This window comes from Cornus florida, unplaced genomic scaffold, assembly GCF_030987335.1.
Source record: "Cornus florida cultivar Cherokee Brave unplaced genomic scaffold, ASM3098733v1 CherokeeBrave_3.0.0_Hap2_Chr08, whole genome shotgun sequence".
NCBI lineage: Eukaryota > Viridiplantae > Streptophyta > Magnoliopsida > Cornales > Cornaceae > Cornus > Cornus florida.
This window is the reverse complement of record NW_026775578.1, coordinates 49,310,521-49,326,907: the sequence shown is the minus strand read 5'-3', so window position 1 is coordinate 49,326,907 and position 16,387 is coordinate 49,310,521. Positions and strand designations below refer to the sequence as shown.

The window sequence follows — 16,387 nt, the reverse complement described above, 5'->3', positions numbered from 1 at the left end:
ACAATCAGAAATTCTTACAAATGCTATTATTAAAATAAAAAAGAAGGAACTATTAGGAATTTTGAAAAAAAAAAATTGATAACTTTAAAATGTTTTGTGTAAAAATGTTTTAACACTAATTTCTAAATAAATCTTTACAAATTTTTATACTCAATATTATAGTGGTGATTTAAATTTCATTATGCCATGGGAAAAGTGAATGGTTATTGAAAAGAAAAATAAAATTTTTGATTAAAAAATGAATGTGTACAAACTGAAGAAAAATACCAAGTAGTAGTTTGATCCGTTCGGGAGATGAATGAAAGCGTTGAGAAGTTCCCATTAGATTATTTTCGAGCACGAGAAGGCGGGTAAGAAAGATACTTTTCCTGTTTAATTTTTAGATGTTGAAGGGAAGACAAAAGAAGAAAATGGGAGTTTTTTTATTATTTCAGGTAAAAATTCTTTTATTTTACTTTGTCGGTGTTTGACAAAGATCTACATTGAGGTTGAGGTCGAGTCCACCGGATAGAACATTTAAAATAACTTGTCGAAAATTGATGAATAAGTTATTTTTATTAAATTTAATTTTTTTTTTATAAATATTTTACAATAATTAAATATCAAAAAAATAAAAAAATATTTTACGTCCGAACAAATTTTTCTTAAACAACTTGAGCAAGCTTAAAACCTCTCTTTCTTAAAGACACATGTCTGTTTCTTGGCGAATAATCGTATGTTTGGGCTTCAGGGCTTGACATCTTGGCCCACTGCAAATATATCATGGAATTTACAACTAACGCATTTTGGCCCACTATGTATGGTGTGTATCTGACAAAGAACTTTCCGCTTGAACCCACCTTTCTATTCTTGTATTTTGGGGAAATATTTCCATGAACATATATGCTGCACTGTCGAACAATATCAACTTTTGACAAACTACTTGTTCAATATGTTTGGGGGCTATAATTACTATTTGGTAACCTTAAAAATGTTTTTTTTTTTAAAATAAAAAAAAAAAAAAATTGAAAACAGATAATTTTTTTTTTTTTTTGGTATCATAGAATTTATGAAAAAATAAAATAAAATAAAATAAAAAGGAATCTAATATGAAATTAATCATCAACTTAATCCCATGCTAAAAATTGTTTTAACACTTTATCATTCATTTCTAAATAAATCTTTACATATTTTTATGGTGATTTAAATTTCATAATGTCATGGGAATGGTGAATATTTATTGAAAAGAAAAATAGAATGTTTGATTAAAAAATGAATGTCTACAAACTGAAGATAACCAAAGTTATCTCTAAACTCTATGTTTTCTGTTCCCCATATAGATTTTAGTGCAATCTAACCAAGTTGGGATAAATTAATATTTTTAGGTAAAAGATGAAAAAAAAATAGAATTTTAATTTTTTAAAAATAAAATTAATATTATTAGTTCCCTCCAATATACCATGTTGATTCAACTGAAACATTAAAAAATAAAATAGACAGAGTCAATCACAAACTAATGAACTAACAAAAAATTTTAACTTATGATGCTCATAATTTTTTTTTTTTTTTTTTTTGGTTGGCACCAGAAACTCCTCTAGGTAAGGCTCTTTTGGGACCCACCCTAGGTTACAAACCTGAGAATGCTGTCGACGGCCCCATACCTCAGCACCATAGTCAAGGAATATAATAGGGATGGACGGGCTCGAACTTAGGACATATGACACCCCAACCCGTTGCCTTACCAACACTACCAAGCTCCTGGGGCTGATGCTCATAACTTATGTGTGTTGATGTGAACAAATTATCACTCATATAATAATCATGCTCAAAGTAAAATGACCTTCTAATTGAAAGTGAAAAATAAGGTAAAGAGTAGTACGTGTATCATTGCTAGATTTTAACCAATAAAATAATACTAGAAAATAAAAAATCACGAATTCTCTTTAATAATTTATTATTATTATTATTATTATTATTATTATATAAGAAAAAAAAAAAAAAAAAACATGACTATTGCAAATAGATGAACAAACCAATCTTCACAAGAGAGAGGTTCAACCCTCCTCCATAGAAAGCACAAATTATTGTTAATGATTGCAGATTAGATCAAACTGCCATTATAGCACATTTCATGTCATAATTAAGTGACATATATATATCCAACACATTCTCAAATGAGAGGCAAAGGAATTTTTACAATAATAGAAAAGGGAGAATTCACAATTAATTAATAAATGCTTAGAAAATAATTTTACTCACAAGAAAACACAAATAAAAGACAAAAGTTTTTAAAAATATTTCAATAATACACAAAGAAATGATGGAAACAATATGTCCCCAAGATTTAATAAATGTTAAATTTCAAGATTATATGGTGAAAATGTTTCAAAGGTTACATTTAGCATAGATCTCTCAAAGCATTCAAGTTAACATTGGCAGTACTTAATTAAGAAATTGAAGGTTATTCAACAATGAAGTACAATAATTTTCTAAATCAAGATTGATAACGACAATTATATATATAATTACTCTTCCACACAGGATCAGAACTGCTTACAAATGCAACAACAAACGTGAATAAATTATAGGATTAGCCTAATGTCACGTACCTACCTTAACAATACAAAATTATATTTCCAAACATCAGATGTGTCTATCAAACATATCGTTTGGATCTTTATTTCTATGTCTAAAGTTGAATAAAGACTTATGAAAAAAAGCCCGGATTGTCAAATGTGAAGCTCGGATCAAACTCCACCGGACCAAATGGGAAGTCCAAGCCAACAGTCGGAGAGTTGGTAGCTGAAGTAGCTGAAACAATCTCATTGAGTTCACATTCTGAAGTAGTGTGCAGATTTTGAGTCCCTGTCCCCACAAAGCTGTTCATATGTGCAGGTGACACCGAGTAGTAGTTTGATCCGGACGTTGCAGGGGAGACGAATGAAGGGCACGAGAAGTTCCCCATGAGATTGTTTTCGAGCATGGAAGGCGAATAAGCAGGATGGTTTTCGGGCTTAATGTTGGATGTTGAAGGGAAGATGAAAGAAGGGAATGAGTTTTGTTGATTGTCCAAGTTTTCGGTTATGACCTTGAGGCCTGTTCTGAAGTCGATGAGTATTTCTTGGTTTTGTGGTGGTTGGTGGACTGGTTGTTGTTGTTGTTGTTGTTGTTGTTGTTGATGATCTTGGGGTGTGTTTGGTTCTTGGTTTTCAGGTGATGGTTGAGCTGGTAAAATGGAGCCCCGAGTACAAGTGTGCCTTCCCCTGTAAGTGATTTCAAAGATTGTAGGGTCTTCATCAGATCTTTGGACTTGCTTTGTAGCCAAACAGCCTTGGACATTTCTATGAGTGCATCTGTAATAGCCTCTGCATATACAGAAGATTGAGGATTGTGAGAAAACAGGAAATATAAAAATTAGTGTTTTCATTCTCTTCTTTATTTTGTGGTTGATGTATCAAAAAAACACAAAAAAGAATTAAAAAATAAAAAGACTAAAAAATGAGAACCATGTTTGCATAAGTCAACAAATTCTTACAATGGGTTATTGTTTAATGACTTTTTCTTCATGTTTAATCATTTTTTCGCAGCATTTAATGAGGATTTTGGTTCAAATTGAAGTGTTCTAGGGTTTCAAAGGTAATTTCTCTCTAATGATGATACATCTATATTAATAGGAGGTCCTACACAACTTATTGTATTCAATGACAACACACTTGTAACTTAGTGTCATCTAGGATGCAAGTTTAATATCCTTCACTATCTTCTTGATTTATTAGTTCGAAAAAATTAAAGTTCTCTTTTTACCGTTAAGATTGATTGTTAACAAAATACATATCGTAAAATTTATTATTTTTGTATCTCATCAACAATTAGCAAAGTCAAGCTTACCCTTTTACCTAAAAAAAAAAAAACAATTAGCAAAGTCCATAACAATAACATCACTCTTAAATGTACATATTACGAGTATTTATGTAAATTTTTGTTTTTTACTTGTGGTTTATTAAAAATAAAACCATGATTTAACCTATTTAATTGAATCCATGTGAAAATGGAGTGGAAAGCTTTGACTACAGAAGCAAGTGACCAAGGAGTTGCATAGGTTTAATTGCTAAAACAGCTGTTTGTCTTGATTCAGGTTTTAATTGGGTTGGCAACGACTTTTCCTGTGGGTCCATATAAGTTCTATTCATTTGTATATTATCAAAATTATGTAAACGTGTTGAACTATATCGTGTACATATTAGTGACAACTGTTCTGTTTTTGAAAATTCAATGAATGAATTGTTCAGCTAATGGGAAGAAGGCCTTACCATGTAAGACCCGTTGACTTTAAAATGGTTCCACACTGAGAAAAGGACAGGTGATATTAAGGTGGAGGAGGTCACATATTATTTGTGTTTAGGAATTAGAACAAAAAGATTTCTTCTCAAGTTTTAAAACTAATTTTTGAAAAAAATAATAAAAATATAAAATAAAATAAAATGCATAAGATAGTTGAGGAAAATGACTTTTTGTAGACCTTTTCAACCCAAATATTGGGACAAACAGTCCTGATTCGTCAGAGGCAATAGAGAGGGATCCACGTGATTCCCTTCTGTTGCATCCTATGACTAGGTTGTTATAGGTCGAGCATCTCGGTTGAAATGCTGGACTTATATAGTATAATTACTACCTTCGTCCCTTTTGTGTTGTCCGCTTCGTAAACTGTGACTCACAAACGGACAATAAAAAAGGGACAGAGGTAATATATAGTTAATAAAAGTCAGACCTTAATGCAATGGTAAAGTTGTTTTAAGTGTAAGTTCAAAATCATATGATTGAAATGAAAAATAATCTCTTTTTTTGAACGTAACAAGTACAAGTTTTTCGATATATAGAACAAAAAATAATGGTGGTTAGGGTTGATGGTATAAGCTGGAATGTTTAATGTTCGGCCTGACCTTGGTAGGGACAAAATATAATGAGTGCGTGCGTACTTGAACTTTCCGAAATATATATATATATATATATATATATATATATATATATATATATATATCAGAAGTTTAAAGTAGTTAAAATTACCTAGGATATTTGGCCCCAAGAATGTCTTTCTGCCCATACTTTCTCCAGTTGAAGCCGTCATCAAGAGGTCCTTCAAGTCCTGTCCCAGGGCAAACTTGCACTTGCTTTGTCCACCTTGGCATACACTTTCTGCAACATAACATTTCAAACAAGCAATCCCTATATTCAGAAATGACTCATCAACTAAATTATACACACATCATAACAAATCCATTGATCTATGCGTGTGTGTGTGTGAGATTCACCTCTTCCTAGAGCCATCTTTGTGATCTTGATCCCTGAATTCCCTATCAGAATCTTCGCTATGGGGACTTCCACTGAACGAACGCGGGGATTCAGATGTCCCAATTGCTCCTCCTCCTCCTCCTGCTGTGGGCTGCAGCTCTGCCACTGAGCCATTCCATTTCAGCATTGAGAGCGCGTTGTCATAGGACTTCAAGATCTTGAGAACTAACAGTTCCCGCGCTTCTTGTGATGAAGATGGCACATTGAGATGTGTCTGGAGCTGCTTAGTTAACTCTCTTCCTTGTGTTAGCTCATGATGTATCAGATTCTTTTGCTCCCAATCTATTGAGTTCTCCATCCTATATATGTGATATATAACACAAAAGGAAGGACTACTATTATATTGAGTAGTACTATAGGCTTATAGAGCAACTAGTTTATATGTGTCAGAGAAGTGTTAATGCCAAAATTGTGCAAATTGGGGGCAAAAAAAAAAAACTAGGTAAGTGTAGAATTTTTCAAAAGTTTAAATTTGTTTCTGAAATCATACTAGTGCAAACAAGTACAAAATATTCATATAGCAATTGGGTTTTTTAATCCAAAATTGGAGTAGAAAAATGAACAAAAGAAGCAAAAGTTGAAGTACGAGGTGAGAAGATGAAAAATAAAGAGAGGCTGATTGAATATATAAGGGAGGCCTGTTTTTGAATGAAGAAAAATCGAGGGAAAGAGGAGGATAGAGAGAGAGAGAGAGAGCGAGTAGAGAGAGAAAGTTTGACCAAAACAATTGAAAGGCATTTTCTTCTCATAAGACTGGTCTATGGTCATAAGAATTGTAGATGGAGTGAGGAAGTCCAATTGCTGACCATTTCAAAGCAGATACCTTGATTAACACCCTCCCAATTAAATTTGTTTCTCTCTCTAAGATGCCTCTTTCTCTCTCTACCAATTTATACCTTCTTATGATATATAGATATATTATATACTTATATGAGTATGAGTGAAATAGAAGAAAGTCAGAGATGAAGCATTGTGGAGGAGACCAGGAATCTTCAAAGCTTGCTCCGCGTAGTTACTACTACTATTACAGTATTACTAACAGTATCAGTAGTTGATGCAGCAATTCCTTTCCTTCGGTGTAGGAGAGAGAAAGTGGAAAATAAAGTAAATAAATAAGTGTTAAAAGGAAAGGAAAGGAAAATGTGACGACATTCCACGTGACGTTAACTTCAATCCATTGCTCACGTTGACGTTGATAGCTCACCCATGCGAGCTTTACACACACACGAGCGTATTTTGTGCCGCACACGGAACCCAATATGCCTCTCTCTTAAAGTAGTTGTTTTTTCTTTTTTTTTTTGTTCAAATAGAAAAATGTGAATTATAATAAAATGTGTATTAATGCATTTAATTTACAATCATTTAGGCGACAAATGATTACACTAATGAGTAATGTTAGCATTGTCCATATTGTCTTATCCAATTAGATAAGAGGATGCGTAGCAAAGTCATCGAGAGTTTTATTAACTACTCTTTCTATTTTAAAAAAGATGTTCTATTTGGAGAATCGTAATTTATAATTGTGAGTCATAATTATTCAAACTCGACATTTAATTTGAGACAGAAGTAATATAACATATGTGTAAGTTATTCGTGCTTTCTAAATAAATAGTACAATCATTTATACTCGAAACTATTTATATAGCACTTGTATTTTAGTTAACTTTTTGGTAAATAAAATAACGTAGTTGTCATTCAACAATATACTCTAGAGTATTTCAATAAGTGAGCTTCTCCAATTAAGAGTAACAACTTAACAAAATTTAAAGTGATGAAATATCACCTATCACTCCACACTTAAAAATTCAATATATATATTCGTTTAATCTTATCAAACAAACACATTACACTCCAACGAAAGATTTTGTCAAGTTGTTTATTAAAGCATTCAAATGATGTGTAAATTGAGAAAATTATAGTGTTAACATTATTTCTCATTTTGCGCTGCCAAACAAAACATAAAAATTGTATTTGAATCACTAAATTAGCAAAATTTTAACTATTTTTTTTAAAATTTTAAATTCAAATTATCAAATTCAATAGTTACAAACATAACATAAATCAATAATTGAATTAAATTCCTATTATCCTCCAATGTATATACAGTAATATTCGTTAAAAGTTATATCAACTAAACTAATGACAAAGTGTGAAAGCAGATTCTATCTCTTACCGTATATAAAATAATAAAACCGTGCTGATCTTGGAATGAGGTCGTTCAATGGACTCCCTCCATTTTAGACTAACGAAAGCAACTAGAAAGTGTGAACGCAGGTTATAATAATAACGTGTAACCATCTCTGCTTATATATTTAAAAAAAATAGTTAATAGCCATGACAATTCATTGAATCATGGAGCCAATATACATCAAGAGCTTCGGATACCAAACTTTGTAAGAAGATTTGAATCTTCTGGTGATTTAATCACGTGCATTACTGAAACGGGGTAGGAATATTACTTGTTATATATATTTTTATACGTACATATATATATATATAATTATATTGTATTTATCTATGTTTTGGATATGCTTTTCATTAATGAACATGTTGATTCTAGCAAGTATATATAAATTAATTATCATACCAAAGTTGTAGTATATAACATGGGAAGGTAAAAGGTTCATCTATGCATGAACGTTGTCACTCATATATTTGAATATATATATATATATAAAACTCTTTTAGTCTACATCAAGGGTCATTAACATAAAAATAAAATAAAAATAGAAGTAAATAAGTGACAAAGTGGTACAGAGCTACTCAACTACAAGATTGTTAAAAAAACACATGCATAATCCAAAGTTGTGCTTATCTCATACTCATTACTCAGAAGACTAACTTCTAACTATAGGCTTTCAGGAATTTTGATGCAGAGGATAAGAACCATTGGAAGTGAGAATGTTTAGAGTATAAAAGTTGTTAGATTTCAATGTCAAGGAAATCTAATTTTTTTAAAGAATATTTACAAAAGATTTATACTCAAACGTTTTACAAAATCAATTAATAAATTAATGATTTATCCACTTTTTGAGTTGTTCAATATTTGGACTCAATTTTTTTATATATATTAGTTTTCACAATAACAATTGGTTGCCGTTTAAAATGTAGTAAAAAAAAAAAAAAAAAAAAAATGGTTCAGAAATAATATTCCAAACACACTAACCTAAAAAAAAAAAAAAAACACATCACACAATAATTTAGGGTGACAATAATTGGCACAACACTATAAATTCGATTCGAACATTGAGTTGGGTTTAGTTTAATCGTGCTTGGGTTGTAATTGTGTAGACCTGAATTGATACGGTATTTAAGTGTGTCGTATTTGTGTTTGACCCGCTAATCCATTTATAACTCGTTTAACTAAATGTATTAGATGATCCGCTAGTCTATTTATAACTCGTTTAACTAAATGTATCAGATAATCGTGTCGTATTTGTGTTAAAAATGACTTATTTATCTAAACGTGTTGTACACAAATTTCGTAGTCTGCAAATAAAGAACAAATAAGGAGCAAATAATAATTTATTTATTTAATTATGAAAATTGAGTACAATCCTCTGAGATATTATTTACAAAAGAAAGAAAATATCCTCTAATTCGATCAGAGACGGAGGCAGGATGGAGGGTAAGTGGGGGCAAAAATGAATTTTGTGGGGGCACTAGTGCATTTTTAAAATAATTTTAGTGGGGTCAAATGTAATATTTCATGGGTATATTACTAAAAATGACTAAATTATAAGGGTAAAATACTAAAAAAAAAATTGAGTGGGGGCAATTGCCTCCACACCCTTGAACGTGCATTCGTCCCTAGATTCGATCTCCTTTGTTGGTTGGATCCAAGGATTGTTGAAGCTTGATCTTGAATCGGGTTGTTGACAACCTTCTTCAAGTATTTGTAGTTGAAAAAGATCTTCAGATGATTTCTGATCGAGGGCTGACGAAGCTTGATCTCGAATAATGTTGTTTGATGATTCTTTGAACTTGTTGAATCACTGGGAAAGAACGATATGATTTTGATGTGCTTGTTGTTCTTTGTTGAATTTGAGAAAGAACGGCACGGCTTTGGATGTGCTTGTTATTCTTTGTCTTTAGAGAAAATTTGTTGAATTTGGTGAAGAACGGCACGACTTTGGATGTGCTTGTTGTTATTCGCCATCAGAGAGAATTTGTTGAATTTGATGAAGAACGGCATGGCTTTGGATGTACTTGTTGTTGATCACCGTGGAATTTTAATGAAGAACGACACGATTTGATGTGCTTGTTGCTCTTCGCCTTCAGGTTTGGGTGTTGGGAATGAATGTTAGTAGAGTTTTTGTATTTCTCTCTGGGATTTTTGACCCTCTGGATTTCTGAGTCTCTCAATTTCTGGACCATCTTTCTCCTTCCTCCATGCCTCTATTTTATAGGCTTCTTGGATTAATAGGATGATGACACGTATCCTCTCCTGATAAGGATAAAATTATAACTGGACCGGGTTGGCTATATTATGATAATTATCTATAAAAATAATTATTCCAAATATATTTTATTAAGAATAATTATCTTTTCATTTAATAATATGGGTTGGGTTAATTAAATAATTTAAGTAGACCAAATTTAGACCAATTAATTAATTTAATTAAACATTAGATATTTGATGAGTCAATTCGTCAAAACAAAAGTTCACTAAAATTTTAGTGTCTACAAATTGCCCCTACTTCGAGTCCCACATTTGACCAGATCGACTTGTCTTTTATTTCAAGTTGCACTTGAAGTATCCAACTTGGTCTTTGAATTGTAAAGTTGTTTTTTTTTTTTTTTCTTCGTGCTTTCCTATCCAACTTTGAATTGTAAGATTTCCTCTTTTGTTTTTCTATCCAATTTTAGATTATAAGATTTTCCTTTCCAATTTGAATTTGAATTATACAAATAGGAGGTACTTTGTTGCTTATATATACCACCAATATTATAGGGTTTGCTATCAATTCCAATAGCCTCTGAAGACTTATTAGTTTGCAGCCTCTGAAGACTTGTTAGATTGCAGTTTCTGAAGACTTTCGGTATTTTTTTTTTTTTTTGTCCTTTTCTGATTTGTCTTTTCTAATTTTCGTCTTTTTTTTGCTTTGTATTTTCAGATTTTCGTCTTCTTCTACTTTATCTTTTTTGATTTTCATACTTTTCTAATTTTTGTCTTCATCTGTTTTTCATCTTTTTCTGCTTTTTCGTCCTTTTTTTTTTTTTGTCCCACTGGATCCACTGTTTCATTAGAATGCATCTTTAGTAGTCCCTCTGGGATCCATTGTTCCGTTGGAACGCATCTAGTCTGTCAGGACCTATTGTTCCGTTGGAACACATCTTTACTAGTCCATCAGGACCCATTGTTCCGTTGAAACACATTATTATTTGTCCGTTTAGGACCTATTGTTCCATTGGAACGCATCTTCGTTTGTCCCTTGAGGACCCTTTGCTCTGTTGGAACACGTCTTCATTTATCATTTGAGGGCCCATTATTCCGTTGGAACACATATTTACTAGTTCGTCAGGACCCATTGTTCCGTTGTAACACATCTTTACTTGTTGATCGGTCTCGTCGACTATCATAATAATAAACAATCCTTTGCAATAGCACAAATCATTATAAAATAGGACTATTAGATGGGTAAGTCGAACCACTGGGATTGCTAATTTATGGCAACCAAGATTGTAAAATCACTTTTAGTTTGATGAAAGGGGGTATAGAGTTTTGTTTGGTTTGTCACTTGATACTTGGAATTAAGTTGTGCTTAAAACAATAATTGCAAGGAAATTAAGGGAGAAGAACTTAGGTAGAGAGGACTAGGGAAGTGAATCCACTACCTATCATATTAACATCTTAAATGGTGATTAACATAGGGAAGCAATATATATAGTGGTCATGATATGTAGCAACACATGGTTGCTACATTATCTTCAAGAAATTCATTAAATCAAAAGATAAGAATAACCTATCAAAGATTCACATGTTTGAACTACCTAAACTAGAGTGTAGCCTTAGACATGCTCACTAAGTTAGAAATTATCAAGCCCTTAATCAAATGATAAAAGTACATGAAGTTAGAAATCAAGCATAGACCATCAAAAGAAGAACCTAATGTGATACCCCTCGGATCCAAAACACAGGTTGATTAGGCCCAGGCCCAAACCCGATGGAATATCAAACAATTAATATTTTAAAACGAACACAGATTACAAAATAGTTTCGAAGGTAAAATAATAAAGCTGAAACGAATACTAATATAAAATCCTCAACTGATAAAAATTAAATAAATCCAACTTGTGAAACTTCCATGAATACAACTCGGGAATCCATCTCTAGTGGACTCCTATTAACAATCCAAACTGAAAAGAAAACTACTAAAAGAACATCCATAGTAAACCATGGAGAGAAGTCCTACGTCGCCGGAAGAGTGAGTGATGGTCTCTGCTCAGCACGATCAAGCCTACGATTGGAACAGTCGAACACCTGAAAAATAGAAGTGGGTTAGGCCCACAAACAAGTTCTATCCTACTACTATCCAAGCAGAGACTCGATACGCATATACATTCTAACCAACTCAACAATAGCTAATAGTTCGTACATATGTATAATCACACTACAAGACTCTCACTGAACTATGGAGAGGATCTCAACCTGAATAGAAGGCAACATGCGAAAACGCACCCATAGGTGGGTATGAGTACTTAGACCTAACATGGTACACCTCAATCTCTCATATCCAGCTACGCATCTTACTGGATATACGCTCCCTAACCGACGACTCTGAGACTCAAGCTCATATCGCGGTACCATAAAAATATATTTAAAGTTCGATCCTAACTATCCATCAAGAATCCAGTTAGTCATTCAGCTTGTGCAGCTTCTTTGACTTAAGCATAAGTAGGATTTATTTTGAAATCCAGTCCCTTATTCCGTGTAGGTAGGATGTAATATTTTGAAACTAATCCGTCCCTAGTATGTCACCATCTCATACCGGTGCATACAATCCATCCATCTAGTAGTTGGCAATACAAGTATTTATGTAAATACCAACTAATCCATAAATTCTACAATTGATAATAATATATTACATATAGGCATCAATTGTTCCATATTAACTAGCAGAACCTAAATAACTGTTTACATTAATTAATTCCATACAAGGCATAATAGAACTTTGTAAACTAACATGCTTGTCTTATACCACCATTGCATGATTCTCTCATAATTTATTGCATAGAGAACAAGTATAGACATCCTTTAATCCGTGATAATCATAATCAAAATATATATTTGAACATGCTTACTTTATACCGCTATAGAATTATCCAAGAATTGATAATTAGGAACTGGCTCTATATACATGGTGTAATATATTAGATTAGGAACTTATTTATGAATTATTTCACTTGCTATTGGGATGATGGTGGCGGTTTTGAGGTGGGATGTTGGTGGTGGCATTGTAATCGCCGAAATCCATGATGGTTTTATTACTCATGTGTAATGGATTTAGCAGATGACCTTTTGATTGAACGAGAGAGAGGAGAAAGAGTGAATTGGTGTGTTTTGTTATAGAAGTATTTTTGGCAATTAAAGTTGTAGATATTTTGTATTAAATTATATTTAAAAAATGGGGGTAAATAAGTCATTTCGTATATGTCATAGTCCAAAAAGTAATTTAGGGTGTAAGTAAAAATTAAAATCGAAATATTTATTTAGGTAAAATATGACCTGATTAACCTGAAGAGGTGTTTGTGTAATTTAATAAAATATTGTCCAACTTTTATTTCATTGAGTTCTCCAGTACATCCGTGTTGTTAACCAAATTAAGTATATAAAGAAATTTTCCTACAAACACGTGGCACTACAACATTCATGTTCATTCATTGTACTGCACAAACCTTTTACTTCTTCCACTCAAATTAACGAGGAAACTGAGACATGTTTGGTCGTTTGTTTTTCCTTTTTCCTTTTTTGTGGTTTTTGTTTTTGTTTTCCACAACAGAGTCATGTTAATAGAGCCATTACTTGGTGTATTCAGAGTAACATTGGACTCGTTCAATTCAATAATTGATGACTGGTAAAAAGATGGGAGTGTTATTGTCAGTGGAAATTGGACAAAACGCACATGAAAAGTTAAAAACGAGTGCAAAAGATCGTTGGTGATAATGATATATGTCGGCGAGACCGAATCTTCCAATTCAATGTTCAATTATATATGTCGGGACCGAAAAATTCAGTGTCTTCTAGACGTTTGCCCTACTACCAAGTTACAGAGGGACCACGCGTTTAAAAGGGTAAGTTTGGCAATGGGTATTGCACCATGTTAAAATTTTGAATTAAAGAACAAATATTCGACTCGTTATAAGTTCATGTCTTAATTTGGTGTTAGAACCGAAAATTTTATTTATATTCGCTATATGTGCCTTGAAAATTCTAAATAATTATTCTTTTTTAATAAATAAGCAAATGGATTAAGAAACAAAAGTTTGGTAAAGAAAGCATTCAAAAGTCTAGAAATGAAAAGGGGCATTATTTACAAGTTTAGGTAAATTCCACTAAACCTTTGGCATATTGAGATTTGTCCAACTTAGTGGCTGTGAAATCTTCCAACCTGATATCATCGCTCGTCCATATAAACATTGGAAGACTTTCTATTGTTTTTCTCTCTCCAATCTCAATAGATGATGAACAAGAAAGTGAAGCTATTTTTTTGTTTTTGCAACATTTACCTTTTAAGATTAGTAGCGGTACAGAAAGAAAATAAGATCCCAATTGCTTGGTCAAATGATTTCTTCCTTTAATGACAGATATCCCAATTGCTTGGTCAAATGATTTCTTCCTTTAATGACAGATATTTTGAGTATTACTCGGTAACTTAGTTTTGCTGAGCGCTCAAATCCCCGAATATGTATGCTCACTTTCAATTGGGTTAGTTGGTAGAGCGCCGGTGACATTCATGTGTTATAACATAATTTCATCATGCACCTACGAATGAATTTATGAAAATATATGGTGATTAATGCAAACTCTCAATAGTATGCAACACTTTATTTTTGCTCCATGAATAATGATGCGTCAGAGTCCTAAAAAAAACATAAGTTAACCAACTCAAACGCTATCTTTATTTTACTTGGATTAAATTGCTTCATCATTATCTCAACATTATTATAGGATTTTGGACCTAAAATTAAACAGATCAATGAAAAATTGTAAATTCATCAGGTAGAACATGTGAAATTACTGCCTCAAACCCTCTGGTTGAATTACCATGGTACCTTGGGGAGACTAGGGTAAATAAGATAAAATTGAGATGAGACTTGTTCAAGGGAATTTTTTTGGATGAATATTTTTCAACATTAGGAAATGAAAAGTCAGAGTCAGATCTCAAAAAGATCATTTATTTCAATCATTCAACATTATGATCTTCAGAGTTTCTTGTAAGGAGACAATCTAGAAGCCATCTGCATCTTGTCCCATTTCATGCTTGGAAAAATAAATTATGTTGTCTTGGCACTTTATGGACATGGAAAAAATCTAATCAAAACCATATTTGTAAACGTATGAACTGGAAATACGTGAGCTTAGCTTAGCAATGACTCAAATTCTTCCAGGTTGTGTTTGAAATTCTGAATTCGGAAATTACTCAATAATTTAATTGTTAGAGCATCCAGCTCTTCGGAGTTGTGCCCGTGTTAGAGTCTTTTATCCCTTTAGTTTGCCAAAAAAAAAAAAAAAAAAAAAAAAAAAAAAAAAAAAAAAAAAGGCTCTGAATTCAATTCTAGTGCATTCATTAATGAACACAAACTATTTATTTTACTTTTACTTTTACTACGATTTTTCACAATCAATTCTACTTGGTAATCACCAAACAATAAGATTTTTGAGGAGTAGTGTTAAATGATACTCATTATCGAGCTCTTTATATTTAGTTTTCTCCCCTATTTCAAAGTGGAAAAAAAAAAAAAAAAAAAAAAAAAAAAAAAAAAACACAATTACTATATTTCAATTCCTCAATAACATTTTCTTTGTTTTTTATATTTAGAAAAACATATTTTAAAAGTTATCAACATAGCCAATTATATTCTTTTTTTTCAATATATATATATGTTTCTTAATTAGTTTTATATTTTATTATTGTTTTGGAATTTCAAATAATTGTATTGATAAGTAAAATTATGTCCAAAGCCAGAAGTGATATCGCCAAGGAAACTCCACCGTTCAAGTCTAATCAAAATACATTGGGCTACAAAAGAGAAGCAATATTGGCTTTTTGGGGGCGATGAAATAAATAACTGAGTAGATTTTTTTATTTTCAAAAAAATATAAATTTAATAAAATTTTATAAATTAGTCGATAACCCATTTAATAAATGGGTTGGGTTAGTGTTGAAGGTGCTGGTACCATTATTAAATGGTTCGGGTTTAAATTTTCTGTTTAGTAGAATACCCTTACATCGATAAAACACGATTATGACCCACAAATACAAATTATGACCCCTAAAAAAACCCTGTTCAATAACCATGTTTAGGTACAACATTCCTGAGACAATAAGAGTTGTACATGTACATCAAAACAGAAAGACTTTGCAGCCCAAGTACTTGATGTAATGTATGAAAAACATGTTACATGAGCAACATTTCTAAGATGAGGAAGATGTAATTGATGAGAAAAATGGTCCTTTGAAGGAATCATATCAATTCAAATTTAAAGTAACAAAAAATGTGGAATATGACTTTTGGCTTGGATGCATAGAACCGCATTGATATTGAATTGAAATTATTGAAGTTACAATCGTTAGTAACTTTTTTAGAGTTGATAGTTGTTAATAGAAAGAACCCTACCAACAAACTCTATACAATCGATTTGAGCATGTGACAATCCTATTATTGACACATAACATGTCACATAAATTGCAATACATAATCATCTTGTAATTAACTTCTTTAGTAATACTTAGGTTTTCAAGAGACTACTTTATGTACTATTCTCCTCAATCAACTTATTTTATGTAATATTCAGATATTTCTGGCTTCTTCCACTTCCAGGCCCAGGCCTAGG

The 16,387-nt window shown here is 32.0% G+C and overlaps 1 protein-coding gene across 1 annotated transcript; it reads right to left on the bottom strand.

Moving 5' to 3' along the window:
• Nucleotides 1–2,420: 2,420 nt before the first annotated feature.
• LOC132271673 (probable WRKY transcription factor 30) lies at nucleotides 2,421–5,924 on the bottom strand. Its single transcript, XM_059773113.1, has 3 exons — nucleotides 5,289–5,924; nucleotides 5,044–5,172; nucleotides 2,421–3,344 (listed from the first exon to the last, which is right to left on the bottom strand). The coding sequence occupies exons 1-3, from the start codon at nucleotides 5,624–5,626 to the stop codon at nucleotides 2,687–2,689; spliced, it is 1,125 nt and encodes a 374-aa protein (XP_059629096.1). The 5' UTR covers nucleotides 5,627–5,924; the 3' UTR covers nucleotides 2,421–2,686.
• Between the last annotated feature and the right edge of the window lie 10,463 nt (nucleotides 5,925–16,387).

Bases quoted from the DNA above. Each gene is read 5' to 3' on its own strand.
- LOC132271673 (XM_059773113.1), bottom strand. From the start codon at position 5,626: ATGGAGAACTCAATAGATTGGGAGCAAAAGAATCTGATACATCATGAG. The intron at 5,173-5,288 runs GTGAATCTCACA...GTTATGTTGCAG, and splicing joins AAAGATGGCTCTAGGAAGAG to AAAGTGTATGCCAAGGTGGA. The intron at 3,345-5,043 runs GTAATTTTAACT...CTGTATATGCAG, and splicing joins CTTGGGGCCAAATATCCTAG to AGGCTATTACAGATGCACTC.